General features: G+C 43.4%; 1 protein-coding gene across 3 annotated transcripts in view; it reads right to left on the reverse strand.

Annotated features, from left to right (window-relative positions):
- The window catches only part of TTBK1 (tau tubulin kinase 1), a 103,909-nt gene that overhangs the window by 17,060 nt on the left and 64,952 nt on the right, over positions 1–21,897 (reverse strand). For all 3 annotated transcript variants that reach the window (XM_085054523.1, XM_085054522.1, XM_085054524.1), the window contains 2 exons: positions 19,984–20,159; positions 18,674–19,232 (listed from right to left, as the gene is read on the reverse strand). In XM_085054523.1, coding sequence (XP_084910649.1) covers positions 18,674–19,232; positions 19,984–20,159 — 735 coding nt within the window. The remainder of the gene's footprint in view (positions 1–18,673; positions 19,233–19,983; positions 20,160–21,897) is intronic.

A 21,897-nucleotide genomic window follows, 5' to 3' on the forward strand; every position in this document is an offset into this window, starting at 1 on the left:
ACAAGATGCTGCCTTTGATTCTTTAATAAGGTTTTGGTAGTATACAAGCTTTTTTTTGTTTGTTTCTTTTTTCTTTTTTTTTCTTTTTTTTCCCGATTGTCTGGATTAACATACATGGATTTAAAAAAGGCACAAAATCCATTGCACAGCTTCTGTTTCATTTGTTTTCGATGACATTGCCTGTTCATTGTGGTTTCAAGTGTAGGATTTTACAGTACTCTGCAGCATTTACAGCATGATCTACATACAGGTAATCAATGCATGCTTTTATACAGGAGACAGAATTCAAATTCTCTCTCAGTATTTCTATATACACAATAATACAGTCTTTTTCTTCTGAAAAAAAAGCTTTAAATTGATCTTGCATGCTTGGTATACCAGAAGAATTAGTGCAAGCATATATTACAGTGTTATTGCAGTACAAAAAGGGGTTGACCTTAGGCTCTAAAGGGATTAGATAAGGAAGAATAAAAAGACTCGAGGAAAACAAGCTTTGGATCCCTTTAGTCAACTATGTCCTTCCAAATGGATCCCTACACAGTACTGCCTTTAAAGCTACAGCAGGCTGCGTCCCCTCCATCTCCCTGCTGCCTTCCCCCTGAGACGAACTTCCACAGCTTCTGCAAACCTTCTGTCCCTAGCAGTCCATGAGGACTCCTGGCAGCTTGAGGAATCCCTTCTGCTGGACTTCTTAATACTGGAGACCTGCTTGAAGGGGATTGTACTGAGACCCACTGCTTCAAGCAAACTCAAGTCCCAGCAGATGGAGTTTCTCAAGCAAACCAGGAAGCACAACAGGTTCCCAACAGCTTTTGTCTCCTCTCAGTAGCAATGACCACAGAAACCCACATTCACCTCCTACTCAAGTAGCAGTTGGTTAAATATGGTTTGGACTCTCCTGCTTAGCAGCAACAGAAGTCTAACAGGTGACACAAGGTAATGCAAAGGAAGGATATGCTGGTCCCTGAGATTCTTCATGGGAGCTGAAAAGTCTGAGAAGCAGAAATCAAGTTCTCAACACGACGTTAATTGTTCCACTGGGAATGGGAAGAGGCCTAGTCCTGAGAGATGCAGATGGCACACAGACAGCAAGAGCTGTAGTCCAGTCTTCCCTGTAACAGCTTTTATTTGGATACTATCAGGACCTTAGCATATCCTGGAAGTGACATTATCCTCTGCCAACATAGACTAAGCTTGATCAGGACTGGGAGATCTGGCAGGATTGACAACAGTGAGTGGAAAAAACCTAGAATCTGAGTTTCTGAAGCAGCTCTTTCTTCAAACCAGCATCAGATGAGGTAAAAGTAGCAGGGGTCTTAGAGCTGCCACGCTTACTTGTAGGATCTCCGCGTTCCAAGAATCAGCACCATAAATGTTAGAGATGTTCTTCTATCCAGCATCTTACCATCATATACTCCACAGCCTTTTTCTTCATTCCTTTTACCAAGGTGAATAGGACAGCCCAGTCCTGTGCTGGATAAGTGCTCTGCTCTTCCCTGTTTGTGCTTTCATGTGTTAGGTTTGTGCCAGTTTTCCTAGCGTCTTGGATGGAAGCAAAAGCTCTGTAAAGGTGGAATGCCTGCTACTCAGCTTCCCACCTCTGTACCCACCAGTGTCTCCTGCAGGAGTTGATGCAGAGCTCCCTGTCTGAGCAGACATGGGGACCACTTCATTTTTATCACTCATTAGAGACTCGGGAAATTGTGAGCAAAGTGGAAGGAAATGATAATCCAAAAATTGTTCTAGTCCCTAACTGTAAAGGCAACTTAATAGCAGCAAGAAAGAAGAAGAAGAAGAATATTCTGAAAGCTAAACATCTTCCTAAGTCATAAAAATAACCAGAAGTCAGCAATGCTGAATAAGAACCTGATCTGGTAGGGGTTTTTTTAGGAAGGACCAAGCTGAAGGGGCAAGAGTCCCATGGAAATCCTCCTTATCTGACTTGTTCAGAGGAAATTTGCCATTTCTTTGTTTCATGTTGCCAGATAATTAATTGCACTCATAATTAAACTGAGAAATTTGTTGTAGTTGTTGGAGGAAACCCTGGGGATTCTCATGAGGCAAGTGCACTAGATGAGGTAACTCACTTGAACCACTTTGCATATGAAAAAATAAAACCTCCAAACATAAAGCAATTTTCTTTTCAAACACTAGAAGACATGCAAGTGAATGTAAAATGGGGATTGCTTCCAATCCCCAGGTTACACGGTTAGCAGCTTGTTCAAAATGTACATTCATCGTAACATCATTTTTTTTCCATGGCAGGTGTGATACAAAGGAGTTGCAATACAGCAAATAACACTTAGAAACATTTCCCAGAAATTAATCTTTGCGCTGTCCCCTGGAACTGGCAATGCAGGTTTGTGTTATAGTGACCCAAACACAAAACACGTGGCATAAAAACGCAACAAAAAGCCAGGCAGTGCCACAATGATCAGCCTTCACGTGCTTTATTTCATGGTTTAATATTACCCAAAATAGGTGTTTGCATACTATCAATGAAGTCCCAAGTGCCAGCACTGTTCTCATCATCACAATACTCTGCCACCAGCTGACAGCAAAAGGAGAGATATGTATGTATGTCACAACACATTGAATTAAGAGACCTGGGCTGGGCCAGGTCGCTGAAATCAGACCTGCGGCGTGCAGAGGAGGCCAGGTGTGCCACCTGAACCAGACACCATAAAGATACTTTCTGTAGCTGGTTGAGAATTGTTCTTTGCAACAGCCTTTTCAGCATTTGGGGGTGTGCAAAGTGGCCCACTACTGGCACAGAAACTCTTCTGTAAGGCAGGACCACGCGTGACCGTTCACGTGTGGGTCAAGCACACGCACAAACACACAGACAATCAGAAATGGAAGCTCCAGCAAAAAGCCTCCCAACACCATCCTGGGGACAACAGTGATATCAGGAAGCACATCTGGCTTACTTTGGTCAGCCTCTCCAGAAATTATTATCTCCTCCAGTCACTCTGGGGAGAGCTGGCAACTACAGGGAAAGTAGATCAAGAAGAAGGTACCCCATGTTCTCCAGCTGAGAAATATCTGAGGCAACTTTTTCACAATAAACACTAACAGGATTTTAGGGGTTTGCAAATTATCCATGATTTTTAAAGGCTTCAGACCTTGTCTGCTAGGAAATGCAATTTTATTTTTTTCAGCTAGTCTCTTGCAGCCCATCTGTTACTGCCAAGCAGAGCCAGACAAATATACGATAGCTATCTCCAAATTGTTCTTTCCCATTTTTACCAAAGGGAAACAAGAAAAGGAAAAATAAAAATAAAAGCTTCTCTTTTGAATAGAGTGGGATAAAAGAGCCCTTTCTTATTCAATGTGAAAGTAGCAAAATGGTCTCAGCTTCAGGTAAAATTCTGAGAGTGTCATGAATGACACTAATGACTCTAATGACAACCATTAATAAAATATGTAATTCACATAACCCAGCAGTTGACAATACAAATAAATTCAGTCATTGAAGCAGAACTGCATCAGTTATTATGTGGCTGTAATACAAATATGACTGGATACCACAGAGACTCCATGTAGCCTAAGGAAGAGATGCCAGACCCACTGGACAAACAAGGTTGGTATCTCTCACCAATCCCTTCAGATAAGCAGTAGAAAAGCTTCTCTTTTCAAGAATAATCTTGTTTTGCTGTCAAGCTCTTAAAAGTTTCACATATACACATCATGGAAGATTGATGGAGATGTGAGAGGGAAGGATGTTGGAAAACAGGAAAAGGACTGAACACATCTTTCCATGCTTTCTGACCTTCAGTCTCACAGTGCATCCTATTGTTGAGCTATTTTACAAGAGAGGACTAAACTAGCAATGGTTGTATTTTCTTGCCTTAATTTATTTACAAAGGATCACAGCACCAGATTCAAATAGTGCATTTTTACACAAGAGAGCAAGTGAAATTCCTGGTGATCTGCAGTCAAAAAATGCCTCAATAATATTTGTCACATTTGGTACATAGGTCCCACCCACTGTCCTGACAATTTACAGATCATGAAAAAAATATTCAGCCTCCTGAAATACCCTTTGTGCAACCAAACATCTGGCTTCATCTTGACATATGCTGAAAAGGCTTTTTTTTTTTTGCTGCTGACTCCCCCATATCAAACAGCAGGGAAGTGACTCATGGGAAAAATAAAGCACTTGGGGATCTTTTGGGTTAAGAGCCCATAGGAAGGTATGAATACCTCAAGTGTTGTTTCTGAATAAACTCTGGAAAGACTAAATTGAGGTGTTTGCTCTGGTTTCCCAGACTGCAGAAGGGTCTTTCTGACTGCAGAGGGCTTCTACCCCAAAACAAATCACCAAGACTCTCAGAAGAGGCTGCACACCTTGGGGCAATGTAGTCAGTGACAAAGGTGGTACCAAAGCCTGGCAATGCTACTGAAACAAAAGACAAATGAGGTAGTTAAACACTCCAAAGTGAAATCTTTGGAAGAAATGTTTGAAGCACAGAGCAGAGAAGTGTCCCAAGTGACACTTGTTTTGTTTCTCATCTCAAGAGCTCACAGCCTAGGTAAGTTAGAAGAGGTGTGTGTTCACTGGCTTCAGAGCCACCTTTGGAAAAGAAACAGCCCAGCTACTGAAGAGCCACTCAACCTCTGTGCCCGTGAATGGGCTGGGGAAGCTGCTGAAAACACCTTGGCTAATTATGGCTGATCAGTTCAAGCAACAGGTCTCTTTCCAGAGGTCCTGTATCTAAAAAAATAGGGAAAAGGAAAAGATTGTTGACTGGTTCTTAAAGGCATGCTGCCTTCTTGTTTAACACCTGGGTCTGGCTGCTCCAGAAGCAGCTGGGGAGAGCTGGGTGTCAAATGGAATCGCAGAAGAAACAAGGAGCTTGTTTAAAACAACAAGATACTTTGGTGGCCTATTGGCAGTGGCACAGGCTTGATAAGGGAAGAACAGTCATTATATGTGGCAAAGTAAAGAAAATCCAATCCCCAAAAAAGAATCCACCAGTCTGTGAAACCTCCAGTTTAAGACAGGCAACAGGAGGAAACACTGGTGTGGTAAAGTTTACAGTTAATGAAGAATGTTAGCTCTGTTGCACTTATTAAATTGCCCTTTCCTGGCTGTTTGAAATACCTTATTTATTCTACTTTGATTTGAATCCTTCCCACTCTCCCAACTCCTAAGTTGGAGAATGGGGACAGCCAACTTTGCAAGCCCAGAAAACACCCACTTGGAAGAACTTGTAGAGTTTGCAACTGGAGTTGTGACATTTTCTCACCAACAGAGACCAGACGCTGACTTAAATGGAACTCTGAGACATGCTCACAATGACAGAAGTGGTGCTCAGCCAGCTACTTACATGGTTTGCAAACACAGATGATACCTCTGTTTTAAGGGAAAGGCCATTGCCAGCTGTCTAAATTTAGCTTCTAATGCAGACAGTAACTGGGGGTCATTTGCTAAGTCCTAAGAATTCCAGGATTTGAAACTCATGAAAGTGTCCTGAAAATGGAAGGTATCTTCCATTCTCATCTTTGAAATCAAGCTGTCTTTAAACATTGTGATCCTTACACAGATTCCATGTAGAGCTGAGACTGCTCCAGTTGCCAAAATGTGCCATTTTTTTTCCAATTTCCTCCAAGGAAATCAGAGGGAGGGAAGGCCTCTTGGCTGCTCTAAGTGCTATAGGGATGGCATGGTGCACCATGCGCTATGCAATGCATAGGAAACCAGTGCAGGAGGCATGCTCTGCGGATTCCTGGAAACAGAAAAGACAGAAAGTAGTGCAGGTACCCAGGAATACAAGAAGGATGTGAGGAATGAGATTCCATGAATGGCAGTGGAGGTAAACTATGGGGGCAGGTGAATGTGTGGAGTGGGACACATATAGGCAACCAAGGCAGAGCAAAAAGACTTTGTCATATGGGGAAGAGATGGGAGAGGCAAACTGGAACAAAGAGGCAACTACAGCTAAGAGAACTCCCAGGGAGGTGAAGGTGAGGGGCTCTGCATGTACAGTTTACCAGCAGCTTGGGGCTATAGCCAACTGCTGCTGTTCTCACATCCAGACTCAGATTTGAACAGAAGCTGGGTGGCAGCTGCTGAGCAATGCCTGTGCTTACAGAGCAATGATGAGATCCCAGAGGAGAAACCAGCTGCTTTATCTCAATCCAGCCTGGAGGCCACTGTCCAAGTACAAGCTTCTTCATCCTGGACAAGGGAGGTGTCAGCTGCCATTTAGCCCAACAAATACAACTTTTGAACAAGTTTTTCCCTTTCAGAACAACAGTCTTGCAACAGCCTTGACCACCACAATGCCCAGGTTCAGACACAGAACAAAGAAGGAGTGGTGGAGCAGGAGCGACTTCATCATGAAGAGGTAGCGTAAAGATGGGGTTATATCACCCATATGGCTGTTTTACAGGGCATTTCTATCTTACTTGCTGTCATCACTGTAATAAAAGAGACTTTACATAGTGGAAGAGGTGATGCACCGTAACTCTTTCACATGCCTGCCCCACAACTGTAGTGAAAAAGAATGGGAATGGCAGAAAAGATCAGGTTCACAGCAGGGATTTTGTCAACATGGGTGTATCAAGAGGATACTCCTAACGCCAACTGGCATCTGCAGAACTGCACCTGTGTCAGTGTAACTTATTTTCAGTCCACTCCCTCCCACCAAAACTTTCTCCCCTGAAAGTGAGTACGTGCTGGCATAACCACATTTAACCAATGCTAGCTTAACCCAAGCATTTACAGCAACATTTTCACAGAAATCATATCTCATTAGCTCCCTCCTGAGAGAAGGAGGCTGAGGAGAGAGTAACAAATTGGAAACAACTCCCATTCTGCATAGAAAGAAAGTGAAAGGAGCCAAGAGGCCCAGTTACAAAAAGATGGCTTTTGCATGTATATACAAGTGATGAACATTTGCTCACTGAAGTAGATAATGAGATCCCAGCAACAGCTACCTGTCCTGACGCCAATGATCTCTGTGAGGGAGTGGCAAATGCTCACTTCCAATTTGGATTCTGAGGAGAACAAGTGCTATGTACAATGGGAAGTAAAAGAAGAGTATCTCCCTCAGGATGCAAACCCTGTTCTTGGACCCTTCTGATGGACACAGTTTGCCTAAGAATCTGATGCTGAAAGGGAATTTTATTTCACTAGTATTGATTCCCACTGGCTTATTCCAGCTGAAGAATTAAAAAAACCCTACCAAACATAAAAGGACAAATAACTAGTGCAACCAAATTTTCAGCCCACAGCCCCATGATCAATTTTCATGTCAACAGCTTTCTACCAGTTGGGTTTTTTGCCAACTGATTTTCGACATATTTACATTTATAATTGCAGTCATTATAAATTAAACACGGTAAATAAATGCAATATAAATGTAATCTACATAAGTGTTTTTAGAATTGCACCGCAACTAGTTTCAATATTAATTTATTACATTTCCATATATATAAAAAAGACCTCTTTTCACATTTCTTTAATTTGCCAACTGTTCCTCAACAATATGTAGATTCCATAGTAATTATTACAGCATTAGATGAAGATGTTAAAAAAACCCTTCAAATTGACTATTTTTAATACTTTTTGCATAATACTTTAACATCAGGATTCCAGCCATTAGCACCAATTAATTTGTTCAGAATTAAATTGTAAAAGACATTTGATCATGAAATAAGACTTCCCATAAAACCCAGGTGACAGCAACATGTCCAATTATTCTGGTGTAGAGCCCAAATTTGATGGTTTAACAGGATTGGTTTAGAATCCAATGTCCCACCTTACAGAGACTGAACAGCAAAAAATTCAGTGTCTTTTAATAATGTATTTCATTGTTTTACCACACACCTATGTCTTCAAAATGAGCATCTTGCTTCTAGGTTTACCTTTGCTACTTTATCTTCTAGCACTTAGACTCATATCTTTGCCTGGCAGGTTAAAACCCCTCTTGCTCTATTCAGGGACACCTCACAGCAATCATTTCACTTTTAGTTTTGCATTTAATGACAGACTGCATCTCTTCCAGCTTATTCCACAAGGCAGGTTTTACAGAATCAAGTGTTCCTGTATCACTTCTTCTCTTTAGGTTTTGAAAATCTTTTACAAAGATCTTCATACAAGACTTGGATATGATGTCTGGTAGTGATCTACACTACAAAAGATCTTCCTCTGCTCACATCTTCCATTTTCCTGCTGATACATCAAAGAAGAATGTATTTATTCTTTTTTGCTGTAGCAGCATAATAAGAACTTAGATGCAGCTAATTACTTCACCTAACTCCCACCTCATTTTGGGAGACAGCACCTCCCAGGGCACAGTTTCTCTCATTCTGCACATGTGACTTACATTCTTCATACTCCAAACATGACCTTGTCCCTGGGTGGATGCAATCATTACTTTGAATGCAAGTAATTTATCAAGCAATTCAGATCCTTCTGCAGAGCCAGTCTGTCAGTAGTGTTTTATCAAACCACCCACCTTCTGTCACTGCAAACCTTCTCCTCAGTGATTTCTTTGTTCTTCTTGGCAGCCACTTAAGGCAAGGAATAGTGCTGAGCTAAGGGCAGGAGGTCAGGAGCCCTAATGAGAAACAGCCCCTCTTGTAGGAGATAGCAACATACAAACATATTTTGTTTGTCTAGTTGGCTTTCAATTTATTAATAATTTTAACTGGAAGAAAGTCTTACTGTAGTTTATATAAATCAACCATCTTTATAAATCAGATTTTTGAACTTAGAAGAGCAGCATCAAGTTTATGTGAGTAGCATTATGATGAGTAGCATTAGATAGATTACTGACCGTTGAAATTTATGTATGGAGCTACTTATTGGCTAGCCATTGTTTTTGTCTGAACAAAAGGCTTGGAGTTTATAAATACCCAGTTATCCTGTTTGTTTCCTCTTCTGACTGGCAAAACTAAAAATTGCTTGATTTTTCTTTAAAAATAGAGCAAGGGTAATTTTAATTCCTAATACTGACCTTGAAAAGTGAACATCAGTGTTTTGGAGGCTATGAACAAAAATTATTAAGAGTTACTGATTTAAGTCTACTGCTTTCGCAAATTCCATTTTCTCTGGAATCTGTTGATCCACGAAAGTCTCTATGAAGATGGAAAAAAATAACATCAGAGCAGAGTCTACTTAAGAAAATCATCCCTTCTCATGTCACTTTGAGAAGAGCAAAGCCTTGCTCTTTCTGGTATCTGTGCTTGACAAGAGAACTGCCAAACAGGATTTCAGCCCAAGTATTTTTGGCAATGCCCAGTCCCTTTTAAAAATATAAAGCTCATGAACAAATTGCAGATAAAAAACTTGTCTGAGAAGTAAATTGTCCTGTTCACACATGTTCTTGGGGCAAAGCAAAAGAAACTGGTGTCACTGATCAAAGAATGACTGTGGGAAGAGGCTGGTCATACCCATGCCGAATCCTCTCAAGGAGGGTGTGTTGCCCCCTCCATCTCCATCCCTGCACCCCCCAGGATGCTCTGTCAGCATGTCAGCCTATCTCACCAAGTCCTGCAGCATGCAGACACACTGGGCCAGGTCCTAGGAACTTCAGAAAGCACCCTCCACCCTGCCTGGGGCTGCACTATCTAGTCTTGCTTATGGGAGGGTATATCTCAGGTAGGGCAGATATACCTACAGAGAGCACTGCTTGGGAGGCACCGTTCATTGTAAGCCCATTGGAAACACCCTACCTATGGACTAATACCTCCATGCCACAACTTTCTTCCAACACCCACACTTACCCCAACCCATTTTCACATCTGTCTGAGCTTTCTACAGGTATTCTTGCCTGTATCCTATGCTTATATATTTTCTGCACAGTATTTTACTTTGGACTTGCACATCCTTAGAGCCCTGAGCACCAGCAGTGACCCCTTCTTCCTTAACATCCATACAGCCTCTTCTCCCAGAAGATCAGATCAAAGGCTCATGGGCATTAGAAGACAGTTACTACATTCACTTAAGGACCGAAAGTCTTCATACAGTCTGATGTTTTACACTGCAGCTCTACTGAAAAGGGCAATATATTTCTGCAAACACAGGAAATAAAGATACTTATGACAATTTAAATTTTAAATTAACTTTGATCTCCCTTTTCCTTTGAGATTCAAGTCAGTTTTGGGGAAGGGCTTCATGGGCTCAGTATACCAGGAGCTGAGGCCACTTTATTTCTCAAATGAGATCTATTATCACAGGCATTTCCAAGCAAGGCCAAGAAGCAGGACTGCTCTGCCATTGAAAAGCTGCAGATACCTAAAATTTCTGGAATTTAAAAACAGTGTAATATACAGCTGGATCAGTAAGAAAATCTTTGCTATCCAACTTGACAGTCAGTGCCTCTGGGGGCACATAGGAAAATTTGGAGCAGCTTAGGAGTGGAGAGCAGACAAACAGTTCCACTGTCATGTAACAGAGGCACAGCCAGAGAGACAGAAATGTGTGGTCACTGTATGGAAACCAAACTTCAACAAAAGCAAGGGGATTTCCAAGGCCAAAGCAACAAAGAGATACATGATTGTAACTCCACAAGAGGGACAAACCTGAGGTCCTGCCTCAGGTGAGCTTTGAGTGGGAGTCTGCCTATATCTAGATGGAGTAAAACTGCCTACAGATTCGGCCCCAGTGTAAGATACCAACAGAGATGCTTGAACCGATTTGCTGCGGAAGGTAACGCTTGCCGATACCTCCACAGTCTCTCCATTCCAGTCATAACTTGACAGTGTTTGTTGTTGGATTGCACGTGTTCAGTGAGGCAGCCCTGCACTTCCTACCGCGAGGCCGCAGGACGCGCGAGCGAGTTTTTCAGGCCAGCCCTGGCATCCACCTCTTTCACACACCACACGTTCACCATCTGCGTTCTCATCTTCGGCCTGGCCGCCGCCCCTCGCTCAGGCTGCTGGGAGGTTTAGAAAGGCAGATGTTTTCAGTCTCTGTGGGGTCTGGTTGCAGGGGCTTTGGAAGTTACAGTACCTTTAGGCCAGTGTTGTCTGGGATTCAATATTGCATTAAGTGGTGACACATTGTGGGCGGGTGGGATCTTATTATTGCATTATGGAGGCTGCTGCTTCCCTGAACAGGCTATGTTTTGTGTGTGAAGCGGGCCCACACCTGCTGGAGCTGGGACCTGGAAATGCGGAGGACGGAAGGCATGAGTCTGTGGTTTCCTGCCGTGAGGGGCATGTGCCTGCGGTGGGGCATGCGCACGGGGCTGCTCTCCGCCGAACGGCTGCGCTGTATGAAAGTGCCACCAACGTGAGGGTAGTGTTCTGTCTCCAGGGTTGAGGAGGAGAAAACGGAGGACGCCAGTCTTCTCAGGGGGCTGTACCTCGGGAGGGAGTGCTGAGAAGGCCTGTCCTCCTCCAACTGAAAAAGACCAAGAAGAGTGGAGGAAAAGGTGTCAGGCAAAGACTTGACTCGCCCCTGGTTTGTGATGCGCATGCTGCGGACATCTTCGCCGGCGGATGAAAAATGCTTTTGCTCTACACAGGGCCTTACTTACTGCTCTATGGCTATCAATTCCCAGGGATGCTATGGGCACCATGGAAGCCTGTCCTTACAGGGGGCTTGCCATGCTCTCCCCAGCCACATGTGGACCAGAGTGACACTAGCAGTGCCAGGCTCTGCTACTCTCTCCCCTCCTGTGGCTCTTCAGGCCAAACGCCTCACCTCTCTGTTCCACTGACATTGCTCATCTTGGCACGTCATTAAGCTATTCATACATCTGGAACATAGGTAACAGTCAAACTCTGAACACATTTGGAAACCACATGTATGGTAAATGGTGAAACACCTGGTGCTAAAATGATTATGTGTATTTGAAAGTGAGGGATTCTCAGGGGCTCTTTGAATGAGTCTTATCAGAACTTGCTCCAGGGATTTGAAAAAACAAGTTTGGGGCTGTTAGTAGACTTTTCTCACACACTGCTGGCCTCCTGATACACTTTTATATTGAGTACCTGCAGGGGGAGTGTTAATGCTTCCAGTTTTGGTAAGCACAGGACAGACAGCAGCTGGAAAGGCAGGCAGAGTATTATTCTCCTTTCAGTGAGAAATTCAAAACACAAAGCCATGGGAGGACATGAGGAGGACATGAGGAGAAGATGCACTCTTAGGTCCCTTTTCTGTCAGGAGAGGGAGGAAGGATACCCACTGAGGACAGTTTGTGTCAGGATGAGATTGCAGTCCCTAACCTCCCTTTATGCACTGAATGGAAGAGTGAGGCATTACCAGGATGACTTCAGATCCTTCACCCTGAAACTGCTAAGCCCTTCCTTCCCTTTCTATCTCTTTTATGAAAGTAGCACTTTCACAAGGGTCAGCAATTTCATCCACCAGAACCAGACCTTTTTTCCTGGAATCACATTTTTCCTTTCAAATGCATTCCCTTCCTTGTGCTGAATTTCTTTTCAGGAAGTCTCTGCAGGTGAAATGTGGAAAGGCGATATTGGATTTTCTTTAAGCCAAAACTGCTCTCCTTACCTTACTGGAGATGTTGCCCTTGCACTAGAAAAAGAGCTGAATGTCATCCAGTGTCATCTCTTTCCTGTCACCTTCAATATCTTTGCAGTGCTTTGAGGCAGATATCTTATCTTCAGAAGTGCCTGAGAGCTACTCAGTTCGTGGTTGGCATTAAATGTGAAAAGCAATTATTCACAGTCCTAAACGTACTGCATGTCACTGCATAGATCAAAGTCTCAGATAATAATAATGTAATGCTGTCATACAGGGTACTTGAGAGACAAATAAAATCTAGACAGCAGCTCTAATTTCTCATATAGACAACCATTTCTTCTTTGCATAGACAGTGTAGAAATTCAGTCCTGGGTGTACTGTTTGCAAGCTGCACATTGCAGACATTACTGGAATTTTTATTCCTAATTTTTGCGCCATGTTTGGGTTCAGCATTTTGTATGATTTCCAAGGTGTATATCATCCATCACGGTAAAGACTTCTCTCAGATCACAAAAGATAATTTCAGCTACCCAGAGAGACCTCCTCTATAGCACAGGACCAAGGACCTCCCCAGGCCATGAAGGAACAATTACAACACCCTATCAGCAAGTGCACTTTGGTACTGCTGCCTCCAGGGTGAAGCTGAGCTTACAGACATGCCACCTTTCCTCACTGATGCTCTAATGCTTAAATTACTTAGTCAATGCTAAAGGTGCTGCCCCCTTTTATCCCTTTGCAGCAATCAGGTTGGGCCACCTTCCATCAGGCCTATTCCGCTCTGTTTGGACAGGATCAGGAGGACACCTTGTATGTGAAGTCCCAGGAGAATGTGGTGTTGGTAGAACTCAATATATTTTACAGGTGTAAAACATAATTAGGAATGTCTATTGAGCTCAAGGCTTTGATTGCTACTACCTGATATACATATATATATATATATATATATATAAAAATATATATATATAAAGAGCATATATTAACATTACTTTTACTATCATCCTTTTGCTGATCCTTTATTCCTAACACATGAATGCACAGGGACCCTGAATCTAAAGACTGTAAGGAAACTCTACATTCATCCTTCTCCATCAGCTGACAAGCTCCTCTTTTCATGTGGAGGGAAGACAGGGGAGCTGACTGTCAAAGAATCACATAATCTACAACAGGTATCAAACAAAGCTCAATGGGAATTACATGGAGTGAGGAGCAGTGAGTCTTCCCCTCCTCTGCCAATGCCCATTTCTCACCACTGAGAAATGGTTCCTCAGGTCTGTCCACAGATGATGCTGTAGAAGGGAAAGGAAACCAAGACACACAGCACCTTTTCCCCTGCTCCCCTCTCAGGCTTGAGACATGGACAATTTTAAGCAAGTCCACTTGTGGCATTCTCCTGGCTGTGGGAGAAAAGAGGCCAAAGATAGCATCAGGACGATTTTGAAGAGTGATTCTAACTACACAGCTGAGTTGGTGAGGAAAAATATACCAGTGCCTCTTCACATTGGGATCTCTTCTAACAGATGAACTCTAGGACTGTAAGAGACAGCCTAAGCAAAATGCTTTCTGAACTCTGCAGAATATATTCCAGGATAGGTAAAGCAGAGTTAATATCATCTCCCACTTTCATTTTTCATTTCTCTTGTGGCTTTTTAGGTGTGATGTCATTTGGGCAGGCATGTTTTAGTCAGGTAAATCCCAAAACATTTTGTACAATGCCAACTGCACTAGCAGCAGGGGAGATTGAGAGTCAAGAAATAAGTATGAGCACAGACCTATAGTCAGAATTAATTTCTAAAACTCATACATGTATGAACACTTTTAATTCTTGTCAGTGCAGAAGGCAGCAGTAAATTGCCATCTCTGACAAGTATCAGTGGATTTATTCAGCATACTAAAAAATTTGACAGATTTTTAAATTATATTGAGAGGTGTGGATTTAAATTATTTCCAACAATAACAGCAACCCTATGTCAGGATTAATATGTGAACAGAAGTGCAGGTTCAATCTTTTCTTCCAGTCACTCTTCATCTTTTTCTATTGCTTTATCTGCACACTAGTGCATAAAAAAAGGCTGAGTTTTATTAGTACATCCCTGAAATGCATACATTAAAGCAAACCCTTAGAGCTCTGCTAAACAGATGTATTGAGTGGGGCACAGAGAAAAAGGCTTGAACAGGACATAGTTTCTGTTCTCTCTCTGTATCAGGTCTCCCCATGAGATCTATGCTCCACAGCAGCCATTTTCTTGTCATCTGAAACTGGGAGATACCAAATATGTGAGAATATTTGGGTCAGAAACTCCCCCAGGCTATTCAAAGCCTCCTCTGTACTTGACTTTCCTCACAGCAGCATCTGATCATTCTATGCTCTTTTACACCCACAGAGTTTTCACGAGGACAGCACCAGCTCTCACATTTGCGCTACAATTTCTGTCTTCCAAAAGACTGACATTTTGAAGAAACATCTGAGCTCTAAATGAGGATAACTCAGGGAGCTAAAGGCTGGTCAGCCTAGAAAGGACATGGAGCAAATCCTCCTGGAAGCCATCTCCAAACATATGAAGGAGAAGAAGGTGCAGTCCACATGGGAATACGAAGGGGAAATCATGTCTGATGAACCCGAGAGCTTTCTGTGCGGAGAGGACTGGGTGGGAGGTTGTTGATCTCGACTTTAGTAAGGTTTCTGACACTGTCTCCCATAACATCTTCATAGACAAAATGATGAAATATGGGCTAGATAAGTAGATAGTGAATTGGACTGAAAACTGGGAGGGCTCCTGGTCATAAAATACGGTGTTTGGAGAAAAAAACCTCCAGTCATTAGGGTTGCACCCAGGGGCTGATAATGTGACCACTACTATTTAACAACTTAATTAGTGACCTGGATGATGGGACAGAGTGTACCTTCAGCAGATTCACAGATAACACAATACTGGGAAGAGTGGCCTACACACCAGAGGGTTCTGCTGACATTCAGAGGTGCCTGGATAGGCTGCTGAAATGGGAAAAAAGGAATTTCACTCAGTTGAACAAAGGGAAGTGCGAAGTCCTGCACGTGGGCAGGAACAGAATATGCTGGGGGCCACCTGCGTGGAAAGCAGTTTGACAGAGAAGTAGCTGGAGGTCCTGGTGGACTTTAAGCTGATCACAAGCCAGTAAGGTGCCTTTGGGGCAAAAAGGGCCAACAGCCCCTCAGGATGCATCAGGAGTGCTGCCAGCAGGCTGAGGGACATGGTCCTTCCCCTCTGCTCAACACTGGTGAGTCACACCTGGAGTGCTGTGTTCCAGATCTGAGCTGCTCAGCACAAGAGAGACATGGACACACTGCAGATAGTCCAGCGAAGGGTCACGAAGATGATGAAGGGACTGAAAGACCTTTCATTTGAGGAAAGGCTGAGAGAGCTGGGACTACTTAGTCTGGAGAAGGCAAGGCTCAGGGGGATTGTTATCTACATTTATAAATACCTGATGGGAAGATGGATCCAGACTCTTCTTAATGATGTCCAGGGAAAGTAAAAAAAGAAATGGACAGAAATTGAAATACAGGAAATTCCATTTAAACATAAGAAAATGTTTTTTACCGTAACAGTGATTGAAACCTGGAACAAGTTGCCCAGAGAAGTTGTGGAGTCTCCATCCTGAGAGATATTTTGATTGGACACTATCCTCAGCAACCTGTTCTAGGTGATCCATCTTGGAGCAGAGGGTAGAACTAGATGATCTCTAGAGGTCCCTTCCAATCTCAGGTGTGCTGTGATTCTATGACAATCCAGAAGTCCCTGTGTTTCTGCCAGTTACAAGTGATGGCTCATAGACTGGAGCCAGAGAATGGAGAAACAGAAGGAAGCATTAGAGCAGGGATTCCCCATTTGCTTTCAGTGAGTACTCTACTGAAACCAAGGGATGGTCACCAGTTTTTGGGACACCACAATGTGGTGACAAATGGGTACAACAAAGCCTATGACTTCAGTCATGGTAGTTCTGCATTTAGTGGAATTTTTACCTATCTTAAAGGCTCAGTTATTACTTAAAGATAAGGATGATTTACTCACCTACACACACACACACACACACACACACACACACAACTTAATCAAAGTTTTACTCAAACCCAGAGAAGCACAAGCTTGAGCTACAGGAAACATCTGTAATTGCTAATGAGGCCTTCAGTATTTTTACTAGTTAAGTCCTTGCTCAACTTCTTATTAGTGTCCCAGCTGTTTCTCCATATTTGCTGTACCTCAGGAAAACAGGCCTCTACTTCCCTTTAGGCACCTTTGAGAGCTAATAGCTGGTTTTGTAACAGCAAATGGAAAAACATGAGTATCACTGCAGAGCTGCAGTAGCAACTGAAGGATCCAGACATCCAAGGAAGAACAACTAAATGCCAGTCAGCCAAAGAAGTCCAGTGTTGGTCTGTATGTACAAAGCTAGGCCAAGGAGTAAATAAAGGGTATTTCAGAATACAGGAACAAAAAACTGCAGTTTGCTGAAGAGCAAAGGCTGCCTAATATATTAGCAGCAATCATCCTGAATCCCATTCCTTTACCTTTTTTGCCTGCTTTTTAAATATCACTGTGCAGTGATAAGAAGTCTTTGTGCTGCATCATACCCAGCTCCCCCAGTCATTTCACAGAGGGCTGTATGTGCTATGGCCAAGAAGACCTCTCCAGCCTTCTTAAACCACACTAAATATGTCAGTGAAGTGTCTCTTGTTTTTTAGAGCTGATTCTTTTCAGCTGGCTCTTACCATGTTCACTGCATCTTGCAGATCTTGCACTGACCAACCCCAAAAGTGTACAGACACAGCAAATTCAGACTCAGACCCTTCCCACTCTGCCAATCTTGCCTTACACAATCCCTAGGTATCTGGGGCATTCAACATTTTGGCTTTATACAGCAAACACCTCCACCTAGCAATCTCATAACTGGAATGCAGTCTCCAAGAGAAGCACATGCTCCTTCTAGTCCATGCTCAGCAGGAGAGTCCCACTAGTGCCTGCTGCCAGCATTTCTATCCTTCCTGTAAATGCTGCAGCCTCATACACCTTAGCAAGGAACATCTTGCCTGGCAGACAAAGATTTGCTTTGATTCCTTTTACATAGATTCTTGTCTTGTTCATGGTTTTTTTCTTGTACCTCTCAGGGATGCAGAGAAGAGAAGAATCTGGGCAAGAACTGAACAGGAGGATGTTCTTTTAACATGCTCCAGTCCAGTGAACACTTCCTTGGAGAATAAGCTCAAGAGGGAAGGGGAAATGAAATTACCATCTTCCAGACAGGAACGAGCAGACTGCACAAATGTCTGTCACAGGAGGATATCACTCTGTACATGGCCCAAAACTTGCCTGCTCTTTGCTGCACTTATGGATCCCACATGCATGAGAGATCTTCATCAACATACAAATACAAAAAGCTCTTACAAGAACAGTCTGATTATCTCTTGCACTGAACACTCTGGGACAGCCATCTTCTGAGAAATGAAGATTAGGTATCACAGGAACTCAGAGCTTAGTGTACAATATTTTTCCAGGTAATCTGATAAATTATCTCCCACTAAAAACTGAACTGCTTTATAGCATCAGAGGACCACAGGAAAAAAGCAAAACTGAAAGGAAAAAAGCCCTCTACAACTATATGGAAAAAACACAGGAGGTAAAGAACATTTCTGTGAGTAAATACATGGTAACAGCAATGCCTCTCACTGATGTAAGGTGGATGGGATGTGTGTGCTGGCTACTCTAAACTTTTAATTAGATATTTAGAAGAAAGTTTAATTTCAGGGAGTTATTTTATGATTTGCATTGCTGTGGGCCTGTGCAGTGCTGATGTGTGATTAGGTTAGAGGGCATTCTCTTGCCATACACTGCGGTTGCTACTAAGAAACTATGTGGAGAAGATTTGCTAGCAACACCTCCATACAACTAAGCAGCTATTAACAAAACACTGTGGGAGGGCATAAGAGTGACTAGAGATACCCACAATCATAGCTGTGCTCTCCTCTTGTCCCTGTACCAAAATGGCTGAAAGATCTTCATAACAGTGTGTCCTTAGAAGGACGTCACTGGCTATAGGGAGCACTTCTAAGGTGTTCCCAACATTTGCCAACACCGTCAGAAGAGTTTTACAAGAGCATCCATGCTTGGAATCAAAGACTTCTCCAGCACAGCTGAGGTTTCCTAAGATGATGCTATGCTAAGCAACAAGGTACAGACCCAGGGATCTTACCTGTCTCTGAGGACCAGTAGGTTCAGATTCTCGTCTCCTTTGTCGGAGAGCTGGTGCTGAATGTAAGGGGGAGTGGGCTGGACTTCCTGTCTGCTGTTCATGTCTACTGTCAGACACTGTTTGAGAAGGTCCTTCATGTCTATGGGAACTGTCCTCCTCAGTCACAGGCTGCATACCCCGACTTCGCCCATCATGAGTCTTCGGCCTGACTGCAGCATCTGCCCCCAGGCGCCTTCTCTCCTCCCCATCTTCAATAGGCCTTAGCTCCTCAGGCTCCTCATCTGTGGTTCCAGAGGTGCTTGGCTCAGCACCAGGGTGAAAGTCCTTCAGCTCTGTCTCCTTATCAATGATAACCCACTCCTTGCTGTCAAAGTCCTCCTCCTCTGCGAGCGGCACGGAGCGGAAAGCGTTGCTAAGGGCTTCGTGTTCCACGGACGCAGAGACGTCCATCCTGCCGCTCGCCTGCCGGTCAGCCTGGCCAGTATCGATGGACAGCATCTGGGCTGGCTGCGAGGAGCACACGAGCCGTGATGGAGAGCCAGGGATATCCATTCGAGACCTAGAGACACAACAAGAAGCCATTAAAATGCATCAGGTTTGTGGTTAAAGACAGGGATTGTAACAGAAAACCTGTGTAGTCCTTCTCACTAATTTCTTGGTATATTTCAGAAAGACAGGCTTAAGCAAAAATATTTTAGAACCTATAATGACATGAAGAAGTGCTTCAGTATTTCTTTCCCTTGTAGGGAAACATTCAACATCTCTTTCCCCTGTAGATATTTTTTCCAATTCAACATCTCTTTCCCCTGTAGATATTTTTTCCCCTGTGGATATGACTATCCATGGCTTCTTCAAGGTAAAAAGTCTGATGATAACCATTTTCCCCCAACAACATCCTTCCCCTTTGTTAAGTTCTACTGGCCTGTGGAAAAAAACCCACCCAAACCATGTTCTGATCAATGTTTCTCATCTGGCCTGCATCTGCTGCTTGCTTTGCTTCTCTGCCTATCTCAGAGGCCAGCAGCTTGCTGCACAAAGCCAGAGTGTCTGTTGCCCAGATTTTAGGACAACTGCAGTATGTTTTCAACAGGGATCATCCAGAAGCCTTGCAGACTCTTCTGGGGAAAGCCTTCCATATGTGAGACATCAAAATTTTTGATGAAGAAAGGGGAAGTAGAGAAGGAGGTGAACCAAAGGTCAATGCAGATAAAGTTGTGAGCACTGCCTGCTGATCTAATGATTAGGTTGGTCTCAACAGTCAATCCTCAAGACTGCTAAAAGCAGCAGGAGGCAACAGAGGGTGAACAAACCTTCTTTCATGTGCATCTGCTTTTCCATCAGCCGTGGAGAGCCGCTCTGACTCGGGGCTGTTGACGCGGCGGTAGCGGAGGGAGCGCACTTGTGCGGTCGGGGACTCCGGAGGCACTCGGACAGGGGAACTGGGGCACACCCCGTTTCTCTGCTCCTCTTCCACCATGCACTGAGTCTGCAGGGGGTAAACACAAAGAACTTCAAGACCTGCTCAAAGACATTGATTTCTCATCTATCACTGTTGCTCTGGACCTTCTCCCATAAAATTGTGCATTTTCACAATCTACACCAGCAATGTCTGAAGCGATGCAAAGGTCTCTCTGCCCTGGCAATCAGCTAGTATTAAAATAAGGTATGGATTTTAAATCAATTCAAATATTTAACCATCTTTACAAGGTGGCCTTTGAATTTCAATTACCCTCAGTGTTGATCTAAAGGAGTTCTCATGGGTTAATCTCCTGCATACACAAACCCTAACTGCTTATCCAAGACGTCTAAGAATCTTGTTTGTCAACATTCATTTATGCAGGGTCCATGCATTACATTGCAATGTACAAACTTTTACATCTCACATGACTAAGGCATCTCCTAATTACCAGGTGGTTTGGGGTTTTTATTTGTGTTTTTGTTTGTTCACTTGTTTAAATCTCGGTCCTCTAAACAAAGTCCTCCATGACATACACTCAACCACAACATCTGTAAGAGCTTTCCAGAGACCCAAAGTGATGCAGCGAGCTGAACATGCTCGTGGACACTCTATCAGTACATATTTCCTCTTTCACATGGCCTTATTAAAGTTGATTTTTTTTCTATTTAGCAGCAGACAAAGGAGGAAAAGTAAGTGACCTAAGCACAGCTGCCCTCTGTCTTCCACAGTGCTGATCCTCCTTGGAAGAGAGGGCCTGCTCAGGAAAAAGCACAGAGGCAGAATAGTCCAAGGGCTACAGCAGCAGCATAGGATTTGCATTCAACACTGCTGTGCTGCCAGCCATGCAGCATCAGCTGCTACACACTGCCTCTCCGTGGGGATGTGCCTGGAGAGTGCTTACCCTTCCCTGCTGCATGCCCTACATTCCCTTGTCCTCTACTAATGCCAGAGGGTGTGGACACAAGCAGCATCTCAGTAAAATGCTGCTGATCCAGACAGTTGCCTTTGTGCATGCAATGTGTGTGTGGCAAGTCAGTCAGTGTCCATAAATCAGCAGACCTAAACCACCCAGGCTGGAGCTGGAATGCATAACTAAAGAGCCTTTGCAGCTAGGCAGAGTGGAGGAGAACTTTCAGGCACTAGAGGAAAACCAGAATAGATGGTAATGATTTAATCCGTAATCCAGTCATGGCCGGGAGAAGGTTAGTGACAAGGGAAGGTCAAAAGTGTTTGTGAAAGGAGAAAAGTGCTGATGTAACTGTTGGGTAGCATCAACTTGGTAAGATTCAAGAGCAGAGAGCTGGGGAATGGTGTGGGAGTACAATGACCTGTCCCTTAACACAGACATAGGAGAAGTGGGACAGAAGGAGATCTGAATTGTGCAAACAGGGAAGTAAGGATCATCTTAGAGAGTTATTAGGGAGAAAAAACATGGCAAGATCCACTCATCACCTAAATACAAAGAGCAAGACAGGGAGAGCCAGTTAATTCTAGTGCTACAGGACTGGAAGGTGAAGGATGTGATGCTGTGAAGAGCAGAAGGGTGTTTAAATACACCAGTGCCCTTGTGGTTCTGAAAGACACAACGGATGCCTCAGATTACAAGCAGAGGTAAAGCTGTGCCCTTAGGTATCAAATCTGAAGCATCTTTTTTTTTCTCCACGTGGTGACTGTTACTTAAATAAAAACTGATCCTCTCTCAGAGAACAGTCAAACTAAAGATAATAAGTCTAGCAAAGCAAAAGGACAGGCAAGAGTCAAACTA

Source organism: Lichenostomus cassidix, chromosome 3 (assembly GCF_008360975.1).
Source record: "Lichenostomus cassidix isolate B80296 chromosome 3, HeHo_3.0, whole genome shotgun sequence".
Classification (NCBI taxonomy): domain Eukaryota; kingdom Metazoa; phylum Chordata; class Aves; order Passeriformes; family Meliphagidae; genus Lichenostomus; species Lichenostomus cassidix.